Source organism: Notechis scutatus, chromosome 2, assembly GCF_049901735.1.
Source record: "Notechis scutatus isolate UNSWTSFEM ecotype Mainland chromosome 2, rNotScu1.2, whole genome shotgun sequence".
Taxonomy (NCBI): domain Eukaryota; kingdom Metazoa; phylum Chordata; class Lepidosauria; order Squamata; family Elapidae; genus Notechis; species Notechis scutatus.
In genome coordinates, this window is record NC_142010.1 from 157989022 (window position 1) to 158014928 (window position 25907).

At 35.7% G+C, this 25907-nt stretch overlaps 1 protein-coding gene across 18 annotated transcripts in view; it reads left to right on the forward strand.

Annotated features, from left to right (window-relative positions):
- The window catches only part of NFIX (nuclear factor I X), a 248410-nt gene that overhangs the window by 26864 nt on the left and 195639 nt on the right, over positions 1 to 25907 (forward strand). For 12 of the 18 annotated variants that reach the window (XM_026679605.2, XM_026679606.2, XM_026679608.2 and 9 more), the window contains exon 2: positions 20295 to 20826. In XM_026679605.2, the coding sequence (XP_026535390.1) occupies positions 20295 to 20826 (532 nt within the window). Of the gene's footprint in view, positions 1 to 18981; positions 19774 to 20294; positions 20827 to 21977; positions 22108 to 25907 lie in introns of those variants that run through there. The other 6 variants (XM_087957040.1, XM_087957046.1, XM_087957048.1 and 3 more) reach the window with 5 other exon arrangements.

The following is a 25907-nucleotide window of genomic DNA, read 5'->3' on the forward strand; positions in this document are numbered from 1 at the left end:
TCATTTTGCAACCATCCACAGTTACAATGGTGAGGAAAAAGTAACCTTACAAGTCCACTCATTTATGATTTTTTTCAGGTCTATAAAGCAAAGAAAGCTGAAGATCATTCTCTTAGCAACTGCTTAACTTTATGGCTAATTAGTCACTGATCCTAATTATGATAGTTAAACAAGGAGTACCTGTAGAAGGGTTTTGCCACCACAGATTTCCTACTTATATATTCACATATGTTCCTTATTTGATAGTAAGGTACTTAGTGCAATTCTTATACTGCTATCTTAATCTCATTAGTAGTCAGAGCTTTTAAATTCTTGTACCATGGACTATCTATTTTTAGTTTATACAGCAAGGAGGAAAGTCTGACCATTAAAGACAAAATTCTCATTTATATTGATTTTTGCCAGTATGCTGCTATAAAGATCAGAGAAACTATAAAATTGGAAATTTCTGAGCGCAGAAATTTGGCGACCATCTCTTCACATCCAATTTCTTGAATCAGAAGTACTGAGTTTGGAGAGCTAGTTTACTTCTCTAATATGAAATGGTTTAAGAAGAAATTTTAACTTCTCATTGCGTTTCAATGCAGAGAAAAGCATTTGAAAAGATGAATATAATCCAGCACTTAATTTTTCATATCATGACATATCTGTTAGTAGTAATACTTTTTACGGAAGAAAGTAAAATGAGAAAATAGAAAGACAGATTCTGAGGGGAAAAAATGGGATGTGGTGATTAAGGGATAGATAGATAGATAGAAATTACAAAATTCTGGGTTGTTGTCCTTGATGTCAGACATTCTCTTTCAGGCCAAACCACATCATAAGGTAGTTATTGTGGGGAAAATAGGGAGGGGAAGGATTATGCACACCACTTTGAATTGTACATACCATAGACAGAATATAAATAATCATTTTATGATTTATCAATTGTTGCTTGTAACTTATGTGTGTGTGTGTGTGTGTGTGTGTGTGTGTGTATATATATATGTATGTATATGTATGTATATGTATGTATATATGTATGGCATTCAGCTTTGTTCGGGTATTTTCCCACGTCATTGTAGTTGTGCTTTTAAAGTTGTAGCAACGTTTCAGCTGATGAGATTCTGCTGAAACGTTGCTACAACTTTAAAAGCACAACTACAATGACGTGGGAAAATACCCGAACAAAGCTGAATGCCATATATATATATATATACATACATATACATATACATATACATATACATATACACATACACATACACACACACACACACACACACACACACACACACACACACACACTAACCATTCTGGCACAGCGTGGGCTAGCACCAAATTTAAAACAGAAATGGCTGTGAAAGTCTGACTCACAGACGAACACTATACAGAAGCCTGATGATGGCAGATGAGATTCTGCTGAAACATTGCTACAACTTTAAAAGCACAACTATAATGACGTGGGAAAATACCCGAACAAAGCTGAATACCATACATGTAAGTACCCGCGAAAACTTAAGAAAACACACGTATGTATGTATGTATGTATGTATGTATGTATGTATATATATTCCATATATATATATATGGTATTTAGGTTTCTTCGGTTATTTTCCCACGTCTTAATATTTGTGCTTTTATTATAGCAACGTTTCAGCAGAATCTCATCTGCCATCCTCAGGCTTGTTGGGTTCTTTTTAATCGTGTGTGTCAGGCTTGGCAGCCATTTTGTGTGTGTGTGTATATATATATATATATATGTATGGTATTCAGCTTTGCTCAGGTATTTTCCCACGTCATTGTAGTTGTGCTTTTAAAGTTGTAGCAACGTTTTGGCAGAATCTCATCTGCCATCATCATCATTGGTTGTACCAATACAGAAAAAAAAAAAGTTGTACCAATACAGAAGCCTGATGATGGCAGATGAGATTCTGCCGAAACGTTGCTACAACTTTAAAAGCACAACTACAATGACGTGGGAAAATACCCGAACAAAGCTGAATACCATATATATATATATATATATATATATATATATATATATATATATATATATATAGTATGATTTATGATCTATGACCTATTAGTTGCTATTCATATGTACACTAGAGCTTTTACACCAGAGACAAATTCCTTGTGTGTCCAATCACATTTGGCCAATAAAGTATTCTGTTCTGTTCCGTTCCATTCCATTCTATACTTTGCTAAAAGATGAAACTTACCTAAGGAAAGGTAATCTAGCACCCTTTATCAGATCTGGACATTTAAAAACCCCTGGACCACATCCAGCCTTTGGCTGTTCCTGTCCAGCCAATGAAGTTAGTTGGAAATTAGAAATCAAATGTGAATAAGTGTGACATGATAGGTAAGTAAGGCATGTCTGTCAGTAACTAATAGTTATTGAGGTTACACAGTGGTGGGATTCAAATTTTTTTTACTACTGGTTCTGTGGGTGTGGCTTGGTGGTCGTGGCAGGGGAAGGATACTTCAAAATCCCCATTCCCTCCCTACTCCAGGGGAAAGGATACTGCAAAATACCCATTTCCTCCCCACCCGTTAATCTGCTTTCCAGCTCTATTCTCCTGTGCAGGGCAACAAAAGAAGACCTTTCCGATCAGCTGGGACACGGCAGGCAGCAAATAGATGGGGGCGGGGCCAGCCGGTTCTCCAAACTACTTAAAATTTCCGCTACTGGTTTGCGAGAACTGGTCAGAACCAGCTAAATACCACCTCTGGGATTACAAACAAAAAGGAAAATTGAAAGACGTACTTGTTCAGAACAGTAGGTTAGAACCTAAGCCCAGTATGTCACCTGACAAGAATAATTAAGTTAGGCAGTGAAAGCTATGATCCTATTACATAGCAGCAAATCCCACTGAACATAAATATAATTCAAATTTCAAGAGGACATTTTCAAATCTAGGTACTTGTACCAAACCAAGATCATATCAAACCGATGATGTATACAGAGAAATTGAAAGGGAAACCTTATAAGTTTTACTTTTTACAACATGGTTCATAGAACACATTTTGTCATGTGCTCTGGACATTCTTGCTTTTAAGAGATATGAAAATGAATTCCCCAATTTAAAAATAGGGGAATTAATTTCCTAATTACATAGTTTGAATCAATTTAAATTTCAATGTCTTACCCTTCAATGCATTCATTTAAATTCAATAGTGGCAAGAAGCTTTCAGACATGGTGGTATATGCATCTGAAATAAAGATTAGCTATCTATTAAAAACTGAATATTCTTTCAAATACCATAAGATATTACTATTTTTAAAAACTCAGTTACTTATATTTTCATCAGTCGAGGCAGTTTGAAATAGTTCCAAATAACTAGATAAAATAAATAATATAATTATATGTATTTGCTGTTTCAATCATCAGAATAACAAAGTTCAGGATATTTCTAAAATTATTTAACTGTCTTTTGCTCTATTTATCTCTGAATAGTTTGTCCATCAAATATATTGTCAAGAAAATGAGAAGTGCATCACAGAAGCATTGACTTAAGGCTGTATTTAAAAAAAACACAAGTATGGTGGTCTGATTATTGGCGCATAAATTCATTTCAGAAGTATTTCCAGAGATATTGTTATATAGCACAGTCTAATGCAGACATAGAAACTTGAACTCTTAAATGTATTTTCATTTTTCTTGTGAAATTTTCTTAAAAGAATTTGGAGCCACGTACACCTATTTCCTTTCTCTCATCGCCTAGGAATCTGGAATGTGTTTGCAGGATTCCTCTTTCTTTTTTATTTTTTGATTAAATGTTCCTCATGCAGGGTAATAAAAAAGAAAAATTTAAAATGAAGATAAATACATTCTAGCATCTTACTGTTAGATTCCATACTTGGGTATTTGACTATAAGGAAACAGGAAAAACAAAAATGGGAAAGGCTTTTCAGGCAGAAACCTACAGGTCTTGGTTCCAGAAGCTGAAGTATGCCTTAAAGCAAAAGGATATGAAGATTAAATTCAACAAGAATAATTAATTCTGTTGTTGCAGTTGCTGCCACATAGGCAGTGTTTAAATGTATCCAAAAAGCTTTGCCACTAGCAAATGTATGGATCTCTTAAACATGAGGCATGGCAGGTTTTTTTTTTAATAGCTAAGAGGTCCCTTTTAAAGAGAACGTTGGCAAGTAGGAAAATAAGCATTCAAAGAAAAACAGTAGGATACTTTGAGTTGAGAGCTCTTCAAATGTTGCCTGGCTTCAGTATGAACTAGGAATAATCTCAGCATTTGGGGGAAAGCTTATCCCTTGCATTCAGGAGATAATAATATACTTCTGAGGTCTTAATGACAGGAAGTAGGTTTTATCACCTTAAGTGTGAGGCATGTAGGAGGAATAAACTTGCCATGTTCAGGCAATGTAAGCAACTGACAAATCATCTCCTAGGAGAGAGGTTCCTACTGTAAATACCTGAGTATCAGGGAGAAACCCCGCTGTTTTTCTCTCCTTCACTGGCTTCTGGCTCTCCCGCAAAAGCATTCAGATATGCTTAGACGAAGGAAGATGTCTGTACTAGAATACTTATACTGGCTAGTTAAGCAGATTTACCTCTTTCAACTTCTTTTAATTGTTTTAGTTTTCCTGTTCTGCACACCTTAAAACTGGGCTCACCCTTGATTTCCATAGCAGAGTAATAGAATGCACACTGTTTGCTTCACGAAGTCTCTTTCAGTGTAGAATCAGAATCCAAAGCAAGAGACAGGGTGGGATTTGAGAAGACAAGCTCTGAATCTTACTCTGTTTCAGACCACTATACTCAGAAGTACAAAAGGTTTTCCCTTGTTAATGCTATAGTGCACCTGGCATTTAGTTTTGAGAAAAGAATTGTGGCTTTCTAAGGCCATAGAAATGATCTCAAATTTAGATGTGAGAGTTCAGTGTTGAATTTGTTATTCAGCAATGAGGTTCAGTGTTGAGCTGGAAGTGCAAGTGGGTCTCCCTTTTCTTAGTTAAGACAAGGGTAGAGAAAATTGAATCCCTGGATTGGCCTGGAATTGTGGGAAGTGGCAGGGAAGAATGTTTATGCCTTTCCATACAGATGTGTCCTTTGTAAGAAGGGTTAATCCTAAATGGAAATTTTGTTCATATTTTATGAACTTGTGTCCTTCAAGTACTTTAAACTACAATTCCCTTTATTATCCTTTTTCATTGATCATGCTGGCTGTATCTAGACTGGATTTTTTGGATGGTACCAGATTGGAGAAAATGGTGTTACCTGTTCTTTTTGGTCTTAGCAGGTTTGATATAGGAAAACCGAATTGAGTGCCACATGTTTTATGGCTTTATTTAAATGTACAGTAGATAAACGAAGTTATAACCAGAAGAACCATCAAAAACAGATCGTGCTAAATAAATCTTTTCATTCTTTGATAGAGTGACTAAATTAATGAATCAGCTAAATGCTATGGACATAGTATACTAAAATTTCAGTAAATCTCTGGATAAAGTAGACTACAATCTACTTCTTGGCAAGCTAGAAAAATGTGGGATAGACAGCATCACCACCAGATGGGTTTGTAACTGGCTGACAAATTGTACTCAACGTGTAGAACTTAATGGAACTACATTAACACGGAGAGAAGTAAGCAGTGGGGTAAATGATCATTCTAGATGAGGGAATAGAAGGGGGACTCATCAGATTTGCAGATAATACTAAACTGGCATGAATAGCCAACATGCCAGAATACAAGCTCAATATCCAAAAGGATTTTGACTGACTTGAACACTGGGCCCTATCTAACAAAATGAAATTCAATGTAGATAAAAGTCAGGCTTTACATTTAGGCAAGAAAAATCAACTGTATGGGTACAGATGATGTGAAATTTGGCTCAATACTACTAATTGTGAGAGGGATCTTGGAATCTTAGTGGGAAATCACTTAAATATGAGCCAGGTGTGTGGCACAGCCAAAAGTTAGTGGAATCCTAGGCTGCATTAATAGAGGGATAAAATCAAGATCATGTGAAGTTCTAGTATCGCTTTATAAAAGCCTTAATAAGACCACACTTGGAATACTGCATCCAGTTCTGTTCACCACAATATAAAAATATATTAAGATATTGGAAAGAGTACAAAGAAGAGCAACTAAGATGATTAGGGGGCTGGAGGCTAAAACATATGAAGAACAGTTGCAGGAATTGGGCATGTTGTTTACTCTGATGAAAAGGACTAGGGGAGATGATAGCAGTGTTCCAATATTTGAGGTGCTCTTATAAAGGCAAGGGTATCAACCTATTTTCCAAAGCACCAGAAGGCAGCAGAAGAAACAGTGGATGGAAACTAACTAAGGAGAGAAGCAACCTAGTACTAAGGAGAAATTTTCTAACAGTGAGAGCAATATAGCCTGCCTCCAGATGTTGTGGGGTCTCCATCACTGAAAGCTTTCAAAAAGAGACCGGGCAATCATTTGTCTGAAATGGTAAAGGCTCTCCTGCTTGAGCAGGGGGTTGGACTAGAAGACCTTCAAGATCTCTTCCAACTTTATTATTCTATGTTCTATATTCTATGTGATTTTCTGATCTGGACAGTCTAGTTGATGGCATTGCTAACGTTTTAACAGGAGCTTAATCTGCAGCAAGAACTACTTTTGGGAAATAACAGTCTAGAAGATCACATGTGATTTCATAAACTAGCTTTAGCTATGTACTCCTGCTTCCCTTTTATTCCTTCGCCAATATTTTCCATGTGGCAATTCTGCCTGGCCCATTTCATCTAGACTGGTTGCACATAGGTCTTTTAAGAAATGTATGTATGTATGTATGTACAGTATATATGGTATTCAGCTTTGTTCGGGTATTTTCCCACGTCATTATAGTTGTGCTTTTAAAGTTGTGGGGATGTTTCGGCAGAATCTCATCTGCCATCATCAGGCTTCTGTATAGTTTTCGTCTGTGAGTCAGACTTTCACAGCTGTTTCTGTTTTAAATTTGGTGCTAGCCTACACTGTGCCAGAATGGTTAGCACCAAATTTAAAACAGAAACGGCTGTGAAAGTCTGACTCACAGACGAACACTATACAGAAGCCTGATGATGGCAGATGAGATTCTGCCGAAACGTTGCTACAACTTTAAAAGCACAACTATAATGACGTGGAAAAATACCCGAACAAAGCTGAATACCATACGTATGTACAGTATGTATATACGGTATGTATGTCTTTATTTAGCCTATGACATATATTTATGAACTAGCAATATATATTAACATTTCATCTAGAAATAAAATATAAATATCATGGTTTCTTTTAGGAAAGAAACCATGATATTCATGTATGGATGATTAAGGGTAAACCAAAACATAGTTTCATATATACAAGTAGAATGCAGTAAATCTTGAGCTACATAGAGTTTTGAAATACACCTTAATCTGTTTACTTCCATATGTACAACTTCTGTTAAATGCACAAAAGCAGCCATGTTATTGGTAGACCAGGGCAAATTAGTTTCAGGATTGAAATATAATTTCTGGTGCAACAATTATATTATCATTGTCTACAATGGAAGTGCCCCCCCCCCAAAAAAAGTGGTTTCAACCATATGACCAAAACCTTTTTATGTATATGGTATGCAACATGTATAAAAAGGGGTGTGGCTTTGCTTGCCTGCTTCAGGCCACCATCTGTATAATAATAGTTTGTTATGTGCTGCAAATATAGCAAATGTTCACAATGGCATTTAAGCTCAAACAACAGCTAAAAATTTACAATGCATTTACTTTTTAGTGAGTGAATGGTACCTAATGAATTTGTTTGTACAATTCCCAATTGGTGATGAGTTTCTTCATACACACACACACACACACACACACACAGAGTGCAGAACCAAGCAGCAGAATTCTTATATGAGTCACAATTATTGAATACCTGAGGCAAAACGGAATATACTTAAGAAGTATAATTAAAGTAAAAAAAACATGCTAGATATACAAGAAAAGCAATGGCAACACATTTTGAAATATTCAATAAACTTTAAAAACTACTGTTACTATAGCTGACACCAAGGTGATAACAGCCACTTTTCAGGAGATACAGGCATGTTCTGTAAGCCCACTTTCTGTCTCACTACAAGAGATAAGAGGTTCAAGGCAAGCCTGTACAGTTTCCAATTGTCTAAGCTGAGCAGAGAAACAGCTTCATACTAGCATCTTGAAATTAAAAGCTGCTTGCTTTTTCAGTGTGTTTAGACTTGCAGAAGTTAGACAGTGGTTAAGGATCTTGTGCAGTCTCACCTACTATAAGGCTGCTGGACTGCATTGGGCCTCCTTGTAGAAGAATTGCTTTAATTCCTCAAATTCTTATTTAATTATGTCAATTTGAGAAAATTTACTTGCTGTCTCTAGAAAGGATATTCTGGTTTCTAGAGCTGCTTTCCTTTCACCACGGAAAGCTAGGACCTTAATCTAGTTCCAATTCCTTATTGTTAAAATGTGATCAACAGATGGGCTGATTTGCCTTTTTGCAGATTTCTCCGTTCAGCAATAAAGCTACCTTACAACTAGACATTATTTTGGAATAGGTATTACAGCATTGATTGGGGTTCCAGTTTAAATGATATCCTGTTTTAACAAATAGGATGATTCTCATGGCAACTAACAATAATAAACATCAAGACAAAAACACAGAGCACACAAAGTTATTAAGTTGCAAGTAAACTCAAGTAAAATGCATAAATAAAAAATACAAATAACATCAAAGAATTCCATATACACACAGATACTCAGCAAAGTCAACTTAAAAGCCAAAAGCCTGCCTGAATGCAAATGTAGTGTATTTGCCTTTTAGAAGACAATTGTCTGGCTCTTATTAGCCTCTGAATGGCTACCCCAGAGGGTATAACATTTCAGACTATTTTTAAATTGTTAAGCTTATTCTGCAACTGTTGTTCCATAAGCTTTCCTATGGCATCTTTAACACCTGGGAAATGAATTTTATCATATGCATTTGTTAAAATTTGCAGAATATTGTAATTCGCCTTAATATAGATCTTTTGGTTGAGGTAACGTCTCTGTATAGTTCATGAAGAACAGAGTGTTGATATTTTTCAGTAATAGGTGGGATACAATTTTGATGTGTAAATAAGTTTGAGGTTCCTCCCAACATCTGGATTGTTCCACTCTGATGTTGTTTAGAAGAGCCATGAAAAGCTGGCTCTTCACCTAGGCCTTTAATAAGGGAGAGTGAGTTCGCTTACTTCATCATACTTGCCGTTTTTATTCCTTAATATTCTATTGATTTTATTACATTTCTTGGATTGCTGTGAATCATTGATAATTTATTATTATTGCTGATTCCTGTGGCTTAAATGATTTAGATTTTTCAGTGCAATGGGGTCTGCTCTATGGAGTTCCTTGGTGTCCAGGATGGCATTGATGATTCCTTTTGCAGGCAAATAAAATAAAGCACTGGAATCATCTGGGGAAGGTCGTGGGAATCTCTTATCAATTGATCTGAAATTTATGGCAGGAAAATTTAAAGTTATAAGGGAATGTGAGGAGTCAGACCCACAATTCTGGGAGAGACCTTTACATTCAATATAGCTTCAATATATTTCACCAATCTGAGGAGTTTTTCAATTCAAGAAAGCCCAGTTTTGGTTTTGAGGCAGAATAAGATTATCAGAAGAGTAACACACAGACACACTTACACACACCATATATAGATATAACACTTGGGATTTCTGAGGGATTTCTTACAAGACAAAAGCATTTAAATCTGTTGGTAAGATTATCTTTCTCTCTACTTGGAAAAAGATCTAGAAATGTCAGTGGAGAAATTTTAATGTCCCAACAAATCAGTGCAGAGTCTTCAAGACATATTTTATCTCAAGCTCTATTTGGCTTTTCTAGATTACAAGCCTCATCAGGTGCTTAACAAAAAAGTATTCATTATGCATATTCATTATGCAGTGTTTCAACTCCCTTCCCAACATACATTATACTATTGTCGTCATGAGATTAATTTTGAGACATTTCATATTTTATTATATTTTTGTCTTTTCTATTTGTTGTGGAGTTTGGTTGCCAAGATGCCTTTAGAAACATGTTATATCATTAAAACATTTTCTGATACCAAGCTGTTGCAAAATGTTGCAATAGTGGGTGCCTGATGTCTCGCCTCCCTTTCCATTCCTCTGTTAATGTAATCAGTAATTGGAATAAAAAACAGATATGGCATTTCTATCAGTTATCATTTGTACACAAAGTCTATTTGCAGATGGGAGTATTTCAGAGGTTTGCAGGTGGGATTGTAAAACTCTTGTTAGTGTCTGCATAATTATTTGTCAACCTATATTGGTTTCTCTAGTTGTACTCTTAAAATGCTGAAACCAACTCATATTTATATGTATGAACATTTGTTGTAATTGTTACAGATGCCAACTGGACAATGATTATGACTTGATTATTGTCCAACTGGACAATGATTATGTCTGCTATCTGGAGCATTTTTTGCTTTTAAAGATGATTATAAGACATATCTTCTTGGTATTCTATGTGAAAGAGTAAGATTCACATAAATGTATTAACAATCTTTTTTAAAAGTTTGAGCATGTAAATATCAAGACTTGACTCTTTGGTCAATTTTAGTCTAAAACTTTTTGACATATTAACGTTTTTATATAGGTACTAGTTAGTTTTCACTTAAAATTAAAGAAGATCCCCTAAAAATTACAAGGTTTATACTTAGTGCATGTAAACCTATTTAAGGCTTCTGAGATCTTTCTTGTGTTTTTCTCCAGAACTTCTGCAAAAAGTGGGTTGAAACTTCTGCAAAAAGTGGGATTTGTTTAGTTAACTTCAATTTAGCTTTCTGGTCAAGTCCTTAAACTGTGGTTAATCTTAACAACAGTTTATTAAACCAAGCTATTTTTATGAATCATATTATGAAGTGTTCAAATAATTTGTTTCAATAAATTGTAGCCAATGAACCAGAATTTATTTAGGTTCAATTACAATGGTAATGTATGAATAATTATAAATAAAGTAATAGGCATTCTGTCCTTGCAGCAGTGCCAGAACACAAAATGGAAAGGGTAAAACCAGTACATCTGAAATACATTCGTGTGACAATAAATAAATAAATATTTATTTATTTGTTGGTTGGTTGGTTTGTCAAACATGTACAAGATAACAAGTATAAGTATGAACATAATAACAAAGGGAGTAAATACAGATAAATGGGGACAGTAAGACAGGGACAGTAGGCACGCTGCTGCGCTTATGCACGCCCCCTTTAAGGATCTCTTAGGAATGGGGTGAGGTCCACGGTAGACAGTTTGAGGTTGAAGCTGTGAGGGGTTGAAGCTGTAACAACGGATTCAGGTAGGGCATTCCAGGTGTTGACAATAAACCATAGTTTATCAATCCTGGTTTCATGTTCTCCACATGTGTTAGACACAGTTCTCAATTTGAGACAGAATACCCATTGGTTAGACCGGTGGTGAGGAATTGTGGTCATTTTCCGTGAGATAAGTCCTATTAGCATTGCATCTGAAAACTGCCAATGAATTGTGTTGGTCTAGAAAGATGGCTGCAGTCAGAATTAGTAATTTGGGATGAACAGGTGCTTCCACGCTCTATTTCTTCCTCTGTTAGCAGCCTGAATGTATCCAACTGGGACAGTTCTTTCTTTAGCTTCTCTGTGGCCACTTAAAGATCTGTTTGCCTTGAAAGTAGCTGCAGAAGTTTACAAGCTGAAATTGTCTTTTCTTTGAAGGCCATTCGGGAACTGCTGGTTGAATGGTGTGTTGAGCCTGTGCATCATGGGGCATGAGGATGTGGGAATATTGTGGGAAGATATTCTTAATTGTACTTTTTTCCCTCCATCTCTATGTTTAAATGTATTGTATTCTAGATATTCAGAAGTTGTAGATTTAAGTTTACAAAATATCAAAATCAGTTGGTCAAAACTGCAATGGTATCTATTTTACCATATCCGAATATTATTTTAGATTGTATTTATGCACTTATTACAGATATCAAGTTGAAATACTAAATAAATTAATGCTTACTCAGAGATCAATAGTGAAAGGAAAATTGTTCCTGTTGTTTCTGGTGAATAATTATTTGTCTGTAGGCAGTTTATAAAGTATTGCTTATTTATTAATTAAAATTACATTTATTTTTATTAAAAATAATTTCAAATGTATTAAATGGTTGCATTGTTGTTCTTTTTTGGAAAATCTGTGTAATCGTGTCCATTTTTAAAGCATACTTTCTGGTATAAATCTTAATTCTTGTGGTGAAAAATATACAACACAGGCTTAGAAGTATCTACTCTTATTAGGATGGAGTTATTTTGGTTTTTAAAATGTATTAGTATATAACCTATTCCTTGCAATAAGCTGCAGGTCACATTCACATATGGGTTAGTAGCTTCCCATCCCAGCTGTAGCTTCTTAGTAAGACAATTGTACTTTTTCTGTGTGACGTGCTTGTCTCATCTCAATCTTCAGCTCCTCCTGATGACCTATCTGACTGAAAAAGCAGTTGCTATAAATGTTCCAGAGCTTCTGATGATATGGCATCAAGAATACAGGAAGCCGTGTTCATTTGTACAACAGTAGATAAAGAGCGCTCTCTGCTCATTTAATTTCATTTACGACTTTTGGTTGTGGTCTTTGGAAAAAGCCAAACTCTGCCACAAAAACAAAACAAAAGAACTAAACTCTATAATTTCACATACCACAAATTTACACACTGACCTGTTTTAGGCACCAAAGGGAGCTTCCCCCTTTCAGTGAATGAATTGTATAGTACTTGAATAAACTCTATGTGAATAAAGTACAAATGAATAAGTCCGTACTTGAATAAACAATAAATGGGGGTAGGGAGGGAAATGAGGAAGCCTAGTGAATAATGAGAATGCTTCCTATCATAAACTAAAGGAGTAAAACATAAAACTAGGCAAAAGTAATGATGCTTTGCTTGCTGGTTTTTGTTCTTTGTTGCTGCATGCCCCGTACTCTTTCAGTATATGTATCTGGGCTTAGACTCTCAATTATGTAGAATTTTATGTCATTCTAATAATTAAGAACTACTGGTAGTGTTTCTACAATTTTATATAAACCCCTGGGCAGCTTACTAAGCACAAACATTTAAGACTGTCACTAACAGCAAACCTGGTGTTATTGGCATTATCAAATGTTTTAAACTTTAGAATTAGTTTGGAATACTCATGTGATGGAGAGCTAATATTTAGCGAATGTTCTTAATTCTGTTGTAGGAATTTGGATTTATAGGGTCATACTGTACATTAATTTTTATAAAATATACTTTTGCTGAACAATCTAGCCCTCATGGCAAAAGTTGAATAATTTTATTTAGTAAATTTGTAATCAAAGAGACTCTCAATTTTTCATTCTTAATCCAAATATTAAATGGAAATATGATTACGTACAGAAGTAAGGACTGGATTAATTACTCAGAAATTAAGAGTCTTAATTGTTTTTGTCCCTATTGTTACAATTACAGAAAGGAAGGACAAATAGATTTTCCGGACTCCTTCAATTTCTTCAATTAAGTCCACTTGCTCGGTTTAATGTTAAATTATGAAACTGCTTATTAAACTTGTTTTATTTATTTATTCTTGCCTATTTATTCTTTTCTTTGCATATATAAAGTGAAATATTGAGATAACTGTTTTTAGTATTTTTATAACAGGTTCTTGCATAGATTTATGCAATACTGTTGTTCCGTTTCCATTTTCTGCATTGTTTATCTTCCCTACTCAGACAGGGAAAAAATATTTGAATGCAATTCCTTTCTCACTTTTTTGGGGAGTGGGGGAATAGAAAATTGAAAGGGGTAGTGAACCATGATTCAAGAGGCTGAGAGAGAACCTCTTTCTTTCACAGCATTAATTAACTCAAGTTCGTTAGGACGTAGAGTCTACTGCAGTTTTCCCTTGTTTGTGCTAAATCAGGTCAGAGAGAGAAAACTTTTGAAGTAGGCTCTAAGTGTTATAACGTTCAGAAGAATGAAGAAGCAAAGCAAGCTGATATAACTATTATATCGATTGATATTGTTCTGGGGATTTTGTTGTATAATATGCCAAAGATGTGAGATGTATATTAATAAATATTTCCTATAATTGTGAAAATGAATTCTGTTAATATTGGAGAGACATCAGTAGGAGATACTTGATGATTACTTCAAAAGAGGTGAGTTGGCAATTACTGAGAGACTAGGTTGAGTTCATGCAAGCGTTGTGCAATATACAGAACACATTTTTTAAAAAGAATGTATGTTTGGGAGACTATTCTGTCTTATCGGGCAATAACAAAACAGTTTAATTGTCCCAATCCATGTCAGAAGTTATTGTTTATGTCTAGTTAATTTCTTTTATTTTAATCTCTATTGTGTTTTTGTGTATTTATATAACTTTGCTCCTATATTATGAAGTATGTTGCAAAATAGTGTATATCATCATTCTTTATACTAATGGGAAGATGTAGCCACCTTAAATTTAGTATCCCATCTGGAACTGAGCCAAGATGGACATAAAGTACCATAGACTCAATTTTAGCAAAAAAGCGTTCTCATTTCTGTACTCGGGGGGCCGGGGGGGCAAGAGCAAGCCACAGGCTAATATGTTGTAGATCTCGCTAGCCCTGTGGAGAGTGGAAATTTATGTGCTATTCATTCACTAAGGAAGTAGTTTGCCAGGGTGCTACTGACTGTTTCTATGACAACCCCAAGAAAGCTTTACAGTTGATCCTCTTGCTGGAAAAGAGTGAAAGTGAGAAGGAGGGAGGGAGAGAAAGACAGCCTCCAAAAATGAAAAGGCAAAAATAAACACACACACACACACGCATGCACACACACAAACACACACACACACACAAGGAAAATAGACAAAGATTTGGAAAGTTTTATTTGAAGCCATTAGCTTCTACAGTCAGCTAGATGCTCATTTGGGAGCACACTGTAGTGAACTCAATATTTACTCTTGAGCAAACATATATAGAATTTTGATATAGAAGTCCTCCCAAACTTGACAGAATCCCCAACCTCCAGGTTAGCATTTAAAACTATGCTTTTAAATAAACATTTTCTTAAATGATTCCTTTAGGATCTTTAGTTAATGCAGATAAAAGTGATTATGCTTTAAACGGGAATGGCAATGATAAAAACTTGTTTTGTTTTTGTTTTGGTGAAAGGAGGGAAACTCTTTCAGATATTAGAGTGACTCTTTGTTTTCCTCTAGTTGATCTATGTCCCTTCAGGGTTTTAGAATGACTCTTTAAAAAAACATACTCTTCTTTCTTCTTTCTCTTTAAATTGCTATGTTGGTATTGTGTATCTTCTAGTTAAGTATACTCATTATTTTATTTCTCCTCACTTGTTTATTGATTGATTAGATGGAGAATATGATACACACATTTTCTCTTCAGTCAAATTATTCCAATTATTATTGTGCAAGAAACCAATAATCTTCTGCACTAGACCTTTCGTACACAATCACCTTTTATTATTTAATATTGGAAACCAGGGGATGATACAAGGAACTTCACTGATTTGAATAGAAGTTATACAGCAACGATATATGACATATTAATTCCATTGAAAGGTTTTTGTGTTATTAGGTTATTTCCCTAATATGGCTGTATCAAAGTGTGCATTATCAAAAAAATATGTTGCAAAATCCCTAAATAAGAATAATGTTTTCTAGTTTGAACGGTCAACAGCTTCCTTTGTAATCAACAATAGTGGGTGCCGATGCTTGACGATGTTTCCATTGTTTCATTTGCAGCCTCTGTTTCTGTTTCTGTTCTGATTAAATGACAAATATCCACAGCGATATTCAAACTAACCTTGATATAGTACTAAAATAAAAGATTCACTTTCATCTCTCTCTTTTTTTTAATGAATAAAAAATGTAGATCAAATATTATGGGTTACTTGTCCAATGTGAAATTCCATATGCGTCTTTATCTCCATAGAAATCTGATACCAAGGCAAGATAACAATTAAATTACACATGTGCTTGATTTAATGTATCAAAAAAGTAAAAAGAGTACATCAGAATTTTAGCTGTGACTGAGTATCATCATATTATGGACTGGTATTGTTAGGGCTAGGCAGATCTTACAATCAGTTCAGGGGGGTTGATTATATTGCAAAGGGCTTCAGCACCGAATTCAAGTCTGGGGTTGTTTGTACTTGTACATGGCCAAAAATTGAATAAAAATGGATATTGGTACTCATTTTATGGGGGGAAGAAATATATCTATACATATTTGCAACTTCTCATAAGTATACCTAAAATTGGTTTTAAAATCTAATTTTGTACAGTGTCTTTTTTACAGGGAGGAATAGCATATTTCAGTTCCATATCAAATCTTATATTAAAGAAAAAATTATATTAGTTGCTTAGAAGAAATACACTAATTTAAAGGAAACATTCTGTGTATATAAGAAGTTGGGAGTCTTTACGCTCCCAAGAAATAAGGAACTGAGAGTCGAGTTTTAAATTTCACCAACTTATTTTGAAAATCTTTGTGGGGATGGCTAGAGAGGAGAGAGAGGAAAGGGCAGTTCATTTTTCTTTGTCTTCTTTATTCTACTTCCTTATGCTTCACCTTGCACATATACCCCCTCATGACATAGATGCAGAAAATTAATCTCCAAGCTTTTGTGCCTGGAGAGAACTTTTCCACCTCAACTGCCTGCCTGCCTGCCTGCTCACCTATAATCTGTGTGATCGAGCAGAAGGAGCAGGTTTAGGTATTTGGTCACAGTTCTTTGATATTTTGTCACTAGGGTCACAGAGAGATGTGGGACGGCCTATACTTTTCCCAAGCAAGCAATCTGTTTATGTGTGGGAAGAGGTTGGAGGGTCCTGTACCCTGCTCCAATGGACTGACTAATGCCAGATTTGTGGGTAGACAGAAATGAGAAGCAGCCATTTGTCCCCCTCCTCCCCCTATTTAAGCTGAGCAGGGCAAACCTTCACTTATGATATGCAAATGTAAATCCGGAGCTCTCATTTGGCCGTCTACTTGGCTGCTGAAAATCTGGCAACAAGGCCTGACAGTGGGCATTAGAAAAGGTTCAGCATAGGTCTGACTTTCATGCTATCTCCATGGACTACCTCTCACTAGTGTATTTGGTATATCAGTCGCTGCACTCACACAAGCACAAAGCGAAAGACTAGAAATACTCAAGCTATGGCAGTGCAAAGAGGAATGTATACTGCCCTTTGCGTCAGTATGAGTAGCGCCCTGAATTATTTGTAAATTGAGCTTCTTTGTTATTGTTGTCCTATGATAAGTTGGTAAAGTGCTAAGAGAATGGATGGGCTGAGCCAAAGAACAAGCAAACCAGGTTCAGTTAAAGTAAGAATGCCTTCCCAGGTCTCGCTAAAATGCTCCCATACTGAAGTTTTGCTTGCTTTGGAGGGCTGATTATTATTATGGTTGTGCATATAGTTAGTCAGATGTTTATATGGATTTGGCATTTTTGTCCACCTATCAAGTGCTTTCCAAAGACTTGAGATAGGTAGGTTTAATAATATTAAAGGCTTCATTGCAGACTGTAAGCTATTCTAAGTATAGCTGCCAATTGCAATTGATTTGTAATAACAAGTCATTATTTCTTTGTGTTCAATCTTTGTGTATTTATGACAGTAAACAACTTTTCTTTTAGTAGTCTTGAAGATACCAAGTAGTCTTGGTATTATTATTATTGTTTGTTGCATAGTCAGCCAGAAGTTTAGACTGCATCTGGCATTTTTATCCACCTATTGAGTCCTTCCTACAGACCTGGGATAAGCAGATATTATTGTTTAATGGTGTTAAAGGTATTATTGTAGGATGATTATTAATAATCATAATCATTATTATTGACTTTCTTGCCTATATTTTTAATCCTCTTTAAATCTCTCCATTTTATCTTATACGTTATATGATATACAATGTGTTATTTGTATATACGTATAATATATTTTTGTATTATGTAATTATACATAAATATTACACATTTTCTTTTTGTTGTCTTTCTTTGTACTATTTTTCCTTTTTCCTAGAGTTCTCTATTATACTATTTTTAATCAGCTTTTCTGATGCCCTTTGTTTGAAACTTGCAACATAATCAAAATTCAGGTAACAAAAAGTATGTTGCGATGAAATATCTTAAAATAGCTGTTCTTGAAAAAGTTTCAGGATAGTTCCAACTTTGCAGTGTGTTTAAGTTTTGTCATGTTTGATTTATTGATTTGGGGTTAGAAGACATAAGTAATATCATCAAAATGAATGATTGACAGCCAGCACTAAGGATTGAAGTTCTTGGCAAATGTTAAGATGAAGTGGCAGAAAGAAGGGGAAATGTGCAGAAAACTCCTATTTTGCTAGGAACAGGACAGACTGGCTGGCTGCATCTGAGATAGATAACAGGAGCTTACGAAGAAATGTATTGGGGCAGAGACAATGACTTTCGATCACTACTTGAACTGAGAAAAAAGTAGACTAAATCTGATTGAATCTTAAAGAGTATTATAATTGAACAGATCTTTTCCTAGAAATAGTTGGACCAAGAGGTGACAGAAGGAGAATAAGATGGAGAGAGAAAGACAGAACAGCTGCTTTCTCTGAGACCTGTGGGGCTGTCTTGGGGGGGGGGGGGATGAGTTTGGGATGTATCCTAGAAGATTTATTTATTTAAAATATTTTGCAAGTTGTATTCTAGCCAAAATCTGTGGGCCAATAAAAATGCCATTGCTGCTGGACTTCACTTATTTGTTAGATATGAACTTGTCGATTTGGCAAATTGTTTTCAGTCTCCTAACTGCACAGTCTCTTTCTCTCCGTGTCTCTCTCTGCCACCCCCTCCCTGATTCCTTCTCTGCCAACCTCCCCCTCCACCTCCCTTTTCCTTTGATGCAGCCATTGGCTGCTCCACGATAGGTCTTCTTGCCAAATAGGTGGATCCTTCTTCTCTCTCTCTCTCTCTCTTTTTTCTGCTGGCATTGGCAAAGGCAAATGGTTGGGGACCGAGCATGAAAGGAGAAAGCAAGCAAGCCAGAGAGTTTAGGAGGAAAAAGGGAAAGGAAAAAAGGGGGGAAAACAACAACAACAAAATCCCCCATACCCCAGCAGTTGGGTTTTGCCAGCAGCCGATCACAGCTGATCCCACAGCGGAGTCTGCCCCTTTTCCCCTAGACCTGCGATCACCCCTATTCTCAGGCGGAGGGAGCCACATCTAAGTTGCATCTTTGCATTTCTGCCAACGCTGAGAGAGATTCTTCTCTGGTCTCAGCTTCCCCTGTCTGATTAGTTGCTGTTGTCCTTCCTATTTTTTTTTTAATTTTGTTTCCTTCTTCCCTTTATCACGATTATTGCTGTTATTGTTGCTAGTATTTTTTTAACAGCCATTTGGCATTTTTAATCTATTTTGTGCATGTGGCACAGGCAGAGTGATGTTGATTTATTTCTGTCTTCGGCTGAGGTTTCCCTTCCTAGCTGCCTTCTTTCAGTTTTTAATCCTTCACTTTTGCTTTCCCACTCTCTTTATTAAACAAGACTTGAACATTTTGGTGAACAGTTTGTAGTGAAAGATGCAGCCAACAATTATTTTTTACTTAATTTAAGAAATATCCAGCACTCTTGTGTGCCCTTCCTTCGTACAGTTCTACTTTCCTCTTTTTTTCCCCTCTCCTCACCTTCCACCCCGTATACCCACAATATCGTCCGCTTTCTATTCTCTGCAATTCTGAGCCCAGAATTTCTGAATCGGGGGCTTAGCTTCGCCGGGATGAGACAGAACAATGGTAATTATTTCCATTTTTGACTTTTTTTTCCTGGGTGCTTTTGTTGTAGGTAATTTTTTATTTTTAAAATAAAGTTAGAAGGCCCACTAAAATTATTTCAATATATAAAGAATATTTAGAGCTTTGGGTTTAGGACAGGGGATCAGAACTGATTTTGTCTTTAATTCCTATGTTGCTAAACAAACTTCAGTAGTTTTATTTTTAAAGAAGTGAAATTTTACTTCCACAACTTCATGCTGATTTTTTTTTTTAGATTTCCATACTAATGCATTGTCGAAACAATGTTAATTCTACTGTTTTCTCTCCCTCCCCTCTCCCCAAATTCCTGTTTGTCGTCCTTCTAGTATTTTATTTTTTAGCTGGATTAATCACACTCTGAGCTTAGCCTTACGTGTTCTCACTTTGCTGTTTCTCTACCTATGAATTTCACATTGTGATGCTTCCCCCTCCCGATTTTCTTATTCTAATGGATTTTTCTTTTCTTTGTTTTGCATCCTTTCTTCTCACCCTGTTCTCCCCAGGATGAATTCCACCCCTTCATTGAAGCTCTCCTTCCTCATGTCCGTGCCTTTTCCTACACATGGTTCAACCTGCAAGCTCGGAAGCGAAAGTACTTTAAGAAGCACGAGAAGCGAATGTCAAAGGATGAGGAACGAGCTGTGAAGGATGAATTACTTGGTGAAAAGCCTGAGATCAAGCAGAAATGGGCATCCCGACTCCTGGCCAAGCTACGCAAGGATATCCGCCCAGAGTTTCGTGAGGACTTTGTCTTGACCATCACAGGCAAGAAAGCTCCGTGTTGTGTCCTCTCCAATCCAGATCAGAAAGGCAAAATTCGCAGGATTGACTGCCTGAGGCAGGCTGACAAGGTTTGGAGGCTGGACCTAGTTATGGTCATCTTGTTCAAAGGGATCCCCCTTGAAAGTACTGATGGGGAGCGGCTATACAAGTCGCCGCAGTGCTCAAACCCAGGCCTTTGCGTCCAGCCACACCACATTGGAGTCACAATTAAAGAACTGGATCTTTACTTGGCGTATTTTGTTCACACTCCTGGTAGGTCCTACAAATAACACCACTCGTGGGTTTTGGTTTTTATGTTTAATTTTATGGGCAGTTGTTTTCTCTAAAATTTTATTTTTCTCTATATGTTTCCTTTCATCCCTAATTAGCAAACTGCTAACTTAAGATGTGCAGTAGGATGAGTCTATCACGTTCAATTATTTGAAAAATAACTGAAAATAACAGGTAGTTTTTCTTGATTGCCTGGTTCCTTCCTACCTGTGATGCCGGTAACTTCTTATGATAAAGAAAATCTCTTTCGCTGAAAGCTGAGGGTTGGGGGGGGGGGGCTGAGTGGAGGTGTACAAAGAATATTTAGGTAAGTGTCAGATCAACAAAGAGAAAAAGGTTTTATTTAATTAGAAGGCAAATTGAGGAGCATTTATTTTGGGGTCAGAATTTTGTTTCTTTGCTTGATCCCCCTCCCCTTCCTAATTCCTTTTGTTGGATCAGTTTAATATATCAGCATGCCCGCAGCTGGTAAACTGCAAACATTCAGATAGGCACTCCTGCACAAATAGTGTGGCAGCATTAGAGCAATAAATGAATTTTCAGTGCCTGCTGTCCCACACAGGAACAAGTTTCTCAAGGGAGAGTTAAGTGTGGAAGGGATAGTTTGGAATCCCTTTCTTTGTTTTTATGGCCTCTTTTTTCCAGCTTGACTTTATACTGTGGGAATGTATAGATGAACACATGTCCCTACTGTATTTTTTTTTTCATTTTTCAGCTCTCTTTTAGTTTTGTTTTCTTGCAATTGAAACAGAAATGCCTGGTTTATTTTAAGCACTATGTCTAATTTGCTTCAGACTTTGAAATCCAAATTGGATTGGCTGCAGGATATTTCTAGATTGATCTTTTGTTGTACTCAAAAGGATCTGCCCAAACTTCCTTCTTCCTTCTGTTGCTTTTGTAGTATATCTTGCTTTTTCGTTTTCATTTGCTTTTAAGAGGTCTAGAGTCCAACAATAATCCAGCTTTCCTGGATGCTACTTCCATCTTTATGACACTTTTTCTTCAACAATGACAAGACTCTTCTGTGTTAAACCTACTTGTCTACCTTTTGGCCACCTTATGTGTTCCCACCAGTCTGTATTTCTATAGTTTCAGTCTAATAATATTGTCAGGAGTTTTTTCTCCTTTTTTAGAATATGCCCATCCAGTGTGTGTCCTGCAGCCTCTGGACAATGTCAGGAGGTTCATCTCAGCGCCTGAGGATGGCATTACTGGCACACTCATGTCATCTATCCTGCCCAGCTCAGGGCACTTCCAGGCCTGGCAAGTAAAAATCAGCATTCCTCTATTCCTTTTCTTCAAGCGCTTTTCCTTTCCCTTTCCCACTCTAGTTAAAACAACAACAAAACTAGGCCCCCATCACCTTCCTAGCCAGATTCACCCACACGGATCCATTTAAACAGAGAATTACCCTTTCATATCAGAATTTGTACATCTCGATTTATAGCAATTTTACAAGGCAGAACACACAATTACCATTAAAAGAAAATGAATTTTAAAAGTAGATCTTATCATGCTTTCTAAAATTCAGATAAATCATCTGAAAGGGATTATCAGTCCATATCCCAAGTCAAATAAGGAAAGTTGGGTAAACTGACAATCATTTATATTTTAATGATGAAGTAGTTTCCCCAGGTATTGGCAAGTAAGCCAGCAAATCATTCTAAAATGTAATGTGATTGAATTCCTTGCATTTTCATGGAAGTATATATGTGTGTATTCACAGTTGAATTGCATAGGCCATATTCTTTACTCCTACTCCAATGAAAAGCTCCAGAGTCAAGAAGGCCACTTAAGCCTAAAAGTATTTGCAGGTCAATAGTTTGTATAAGAGTTTGCTCTCTTCCAGTTTTAAATTTATGATATCATAAGCCTTGTTCTTCATTTTACTTAAAAAGATTAAACATTTTTCAGTGTTAAGAAAAACTTATCTTGCAAAATAATGGCACACATGTTATCAATACCATCAGATAGTCGTAACCCACCCATATCTTGTTAAGTAAAATAAAGAAGACTGAGAAAAGGTATGGTGGAACAGGAAATTTAATTCATGCCACTGAAGACAATAGAACTTGTACTAAAATCCTTTTTACCGGTGGAATTAGCTAGATTTTACAACCTACCAAACTTTAAAAAATTGATTCTGTGTTTAGTCTTAGAACCCCACTATACTGCCCTTTTTATCCTAGCTTTATTCCTGTACAGGTCTTAAATAAACATAGAAATAAGTAGCATATCAGTAAATCAGACAGATTTGTGCTGATTGCATGCCAAGAGAACAGTTCCTAATTCTGTGCTTTCCATAATATTTCATTTATTATTTGACCTTTTGATTTTAAGAAAGATCCTCAAGGAAATTCTTATGGTAAATGCAAGAATGAGATGTTGGATATTTGTAGAGAAAAGTCAGTGTGAGAGATTGCTATCACCCCTCCTCTGATTGCCTGTTTATGTATGTATGTATGTATGTATGTATGTATGTATGTATGTATGTATGTATGTATCTATGTATGTATCTATGTATGTTATGTACTGTAATGTATATGTATATGTATGTAAGAATCTATGTATGTATTTTCCTGTTACCGGGGCAGAAGTAAGTTCAACTGTTAGAGGAGAAGGGAAAAATAACTTTGGAACAGACTTGGAAAATTAATGATGCAGGATAAGCTAAATTCATCTTTCTCCTTTTCACCGACCTATTTGGACTCTCTGAGTATATTTCAAAGTCAATCATCAGATTGTTGAGGAAAAAGAACATTAAATACTGTATGGGTTTTGGAACACATGTTGCCAAGATGGCATAAAGCTCAATTCTAAAAGTGGCAGTATTATCTATCTGTGTCTGAATCAAAAACAACACCTTAAGTAATACAATAATAGGAGCAGTAGTATAAAAAATTATTGTGGGCCTTGGCTAAGAAAATATGGAACATGTAGAAAACCTTTCAATCATAAGATTTTAATTATTCATGTCTTCTAACTGTAAAAATAATGCATATTTTTAATCTCTTAATCTACATGTTTTTCCTCATAGAATAAATAGCAATGGGATTGGAGAATTTTAATTGGGAAAATGTGGGAAAGCCCCCAATATAGTTCAGGGTCCTCCCATCAATACTGTTAATTCTTTAAGAATAGATGGAAGATTCAGATCTCAACTTTCCAATATCACATCATTAGGTTATGTGCTGCTCTTTCATTGGTAACTTGTTAATTATGCACAAGAGAATGAAAAAGGGGATAAGAGGATATTGTTCCTATGGTGTGGAAGAGAGACTATTTACTCAGTTGCTTGGTCTTAATTGCATATACATAAAATAATGCACTTATTAGAATTTAGAGCAATTTGCTTTTGATTCAATTAATCTTATTTTTAGGCAGCAATCATGGATAAACCTATCACTTCTACCCCATTTCAAAACCATAACCGAAGTATTAATTCTTACAGATATGATCTTAAAACCAGTAGGCCAATTTATTTATCATCCTTGCTATGGGGGCATTGCTTTAGCTTGCTTGGGTATGTCTTGGTGTTATGAAAATTGTAAAACCCATTTGATGAAAGTTCATTCACTGAAATGCTAACTTATATCATTGTTTTATTGCAAGTCATGTTCGTTTCTAAAGATTTGGTCTATTCCCTTATTTCTTTTAAATTGTAAAACAAGAGGAGAAGTTAGTGAAAGCATGTTTATAAATAACTTGGGTCCTTTACTAGATCCAAAATTTAATATTTTTTGCCAAGCACAAATGCCAGGTGTGTTTTCTATTCTTATCATGTTAGTGTTTTCTAGTCTTCTTCATTATTTTATTTTGTTATGAAGAAGACTGCCTTGGGGGATGAGTTCTTTGGTGCTGGTTATTTCCAGGCTACAAAAACAATCCTCTTTTAATATTTTATACGAATGGTAAACAGCATAAAAGTTGTCATGTCATTTCCCAAATCATAGGCCGATGTTGAATTATAGGTTTGACATAGCTAAAGAAGAATGAACCCTAACTTGCACGGATGAGATTCTAGAGAAAGCTAATGAAATATATTGCTTAGCATTCAGGAAAATATGAGAATCCTCCTTTCCAGTTAAGTATAGTGGGTGGTATACTGTAGATTGTCTGAAGTTTTCCCTGAGAAGTTGTGTTTTTAAGATAGAGAGATTACTGTTGTGTTTTAGCCTTCGTAGTCTAGCTGTGAAAAAATGAATTACAGTATTACAAATAATATACAGTAAGGTACAAAATTAGTACATTATTCATTCCACATATAGTGCATTTGGGGGTGAGTAGAATATTTTATCTGGTATCACCAGAATGTGATCTTCTTGTCTCTGTGTGTGTTTTTTTTAAAGATTTATAAATTCTGTTTTTAAAGTTGAAGTACAGCTTGTCAAGAGTTGCATTCACTCTGGAAAGAGGAAACAAGTACGAGAATTAAAATTGTAATTCTAGATTGAGCAGCACCAGGGCACCTTACGATTCCATTCCAAGTTACAACTGTTCTAGTTGAGGGGAAACCAATTTAGTTTCCAGTATTAGTGTTAAGTGCTAAGAAGGTGAAGTATCTCTAAAACAGAAAAACAGATGATTCCGTGAGCAAATTCTGATCTAAATAATGCCACTGATGAAGGAAGGGCATTGCATTGCTAAGTGTTAATAGTTAACCATTGCATCGTTAATCTGGTTTCCCTATTTAATTTTAGAGAACATGTGGAACTATGTATGCCAACAAACCTTCATACTTTCATATTTTGTACCAAAAACTTCAAAATGTGCCCCAGTGTAGTTATGGTAAGAAATGTATAATTCAGAAACCTTATCAGATGCACCAGAATGTAAATGTAAATGGAATAATAGAATTGTGTATCCAATTTGGCTTTTAAAAGGTGCTTTTTTAGAACTGGAAAAAATAATTTGCCTAGAGATCATTTTGTATAAAAAATAAGTGTGCCCCAAACACAAAGCTCTTGACTGCACATGAAAAAAACAGAAGGATGAAAGGCTTCGGAATTAAGTTCTAGGAAAATGGGGATGGTGAGATATTGCAACGTATTAATATGTAATAG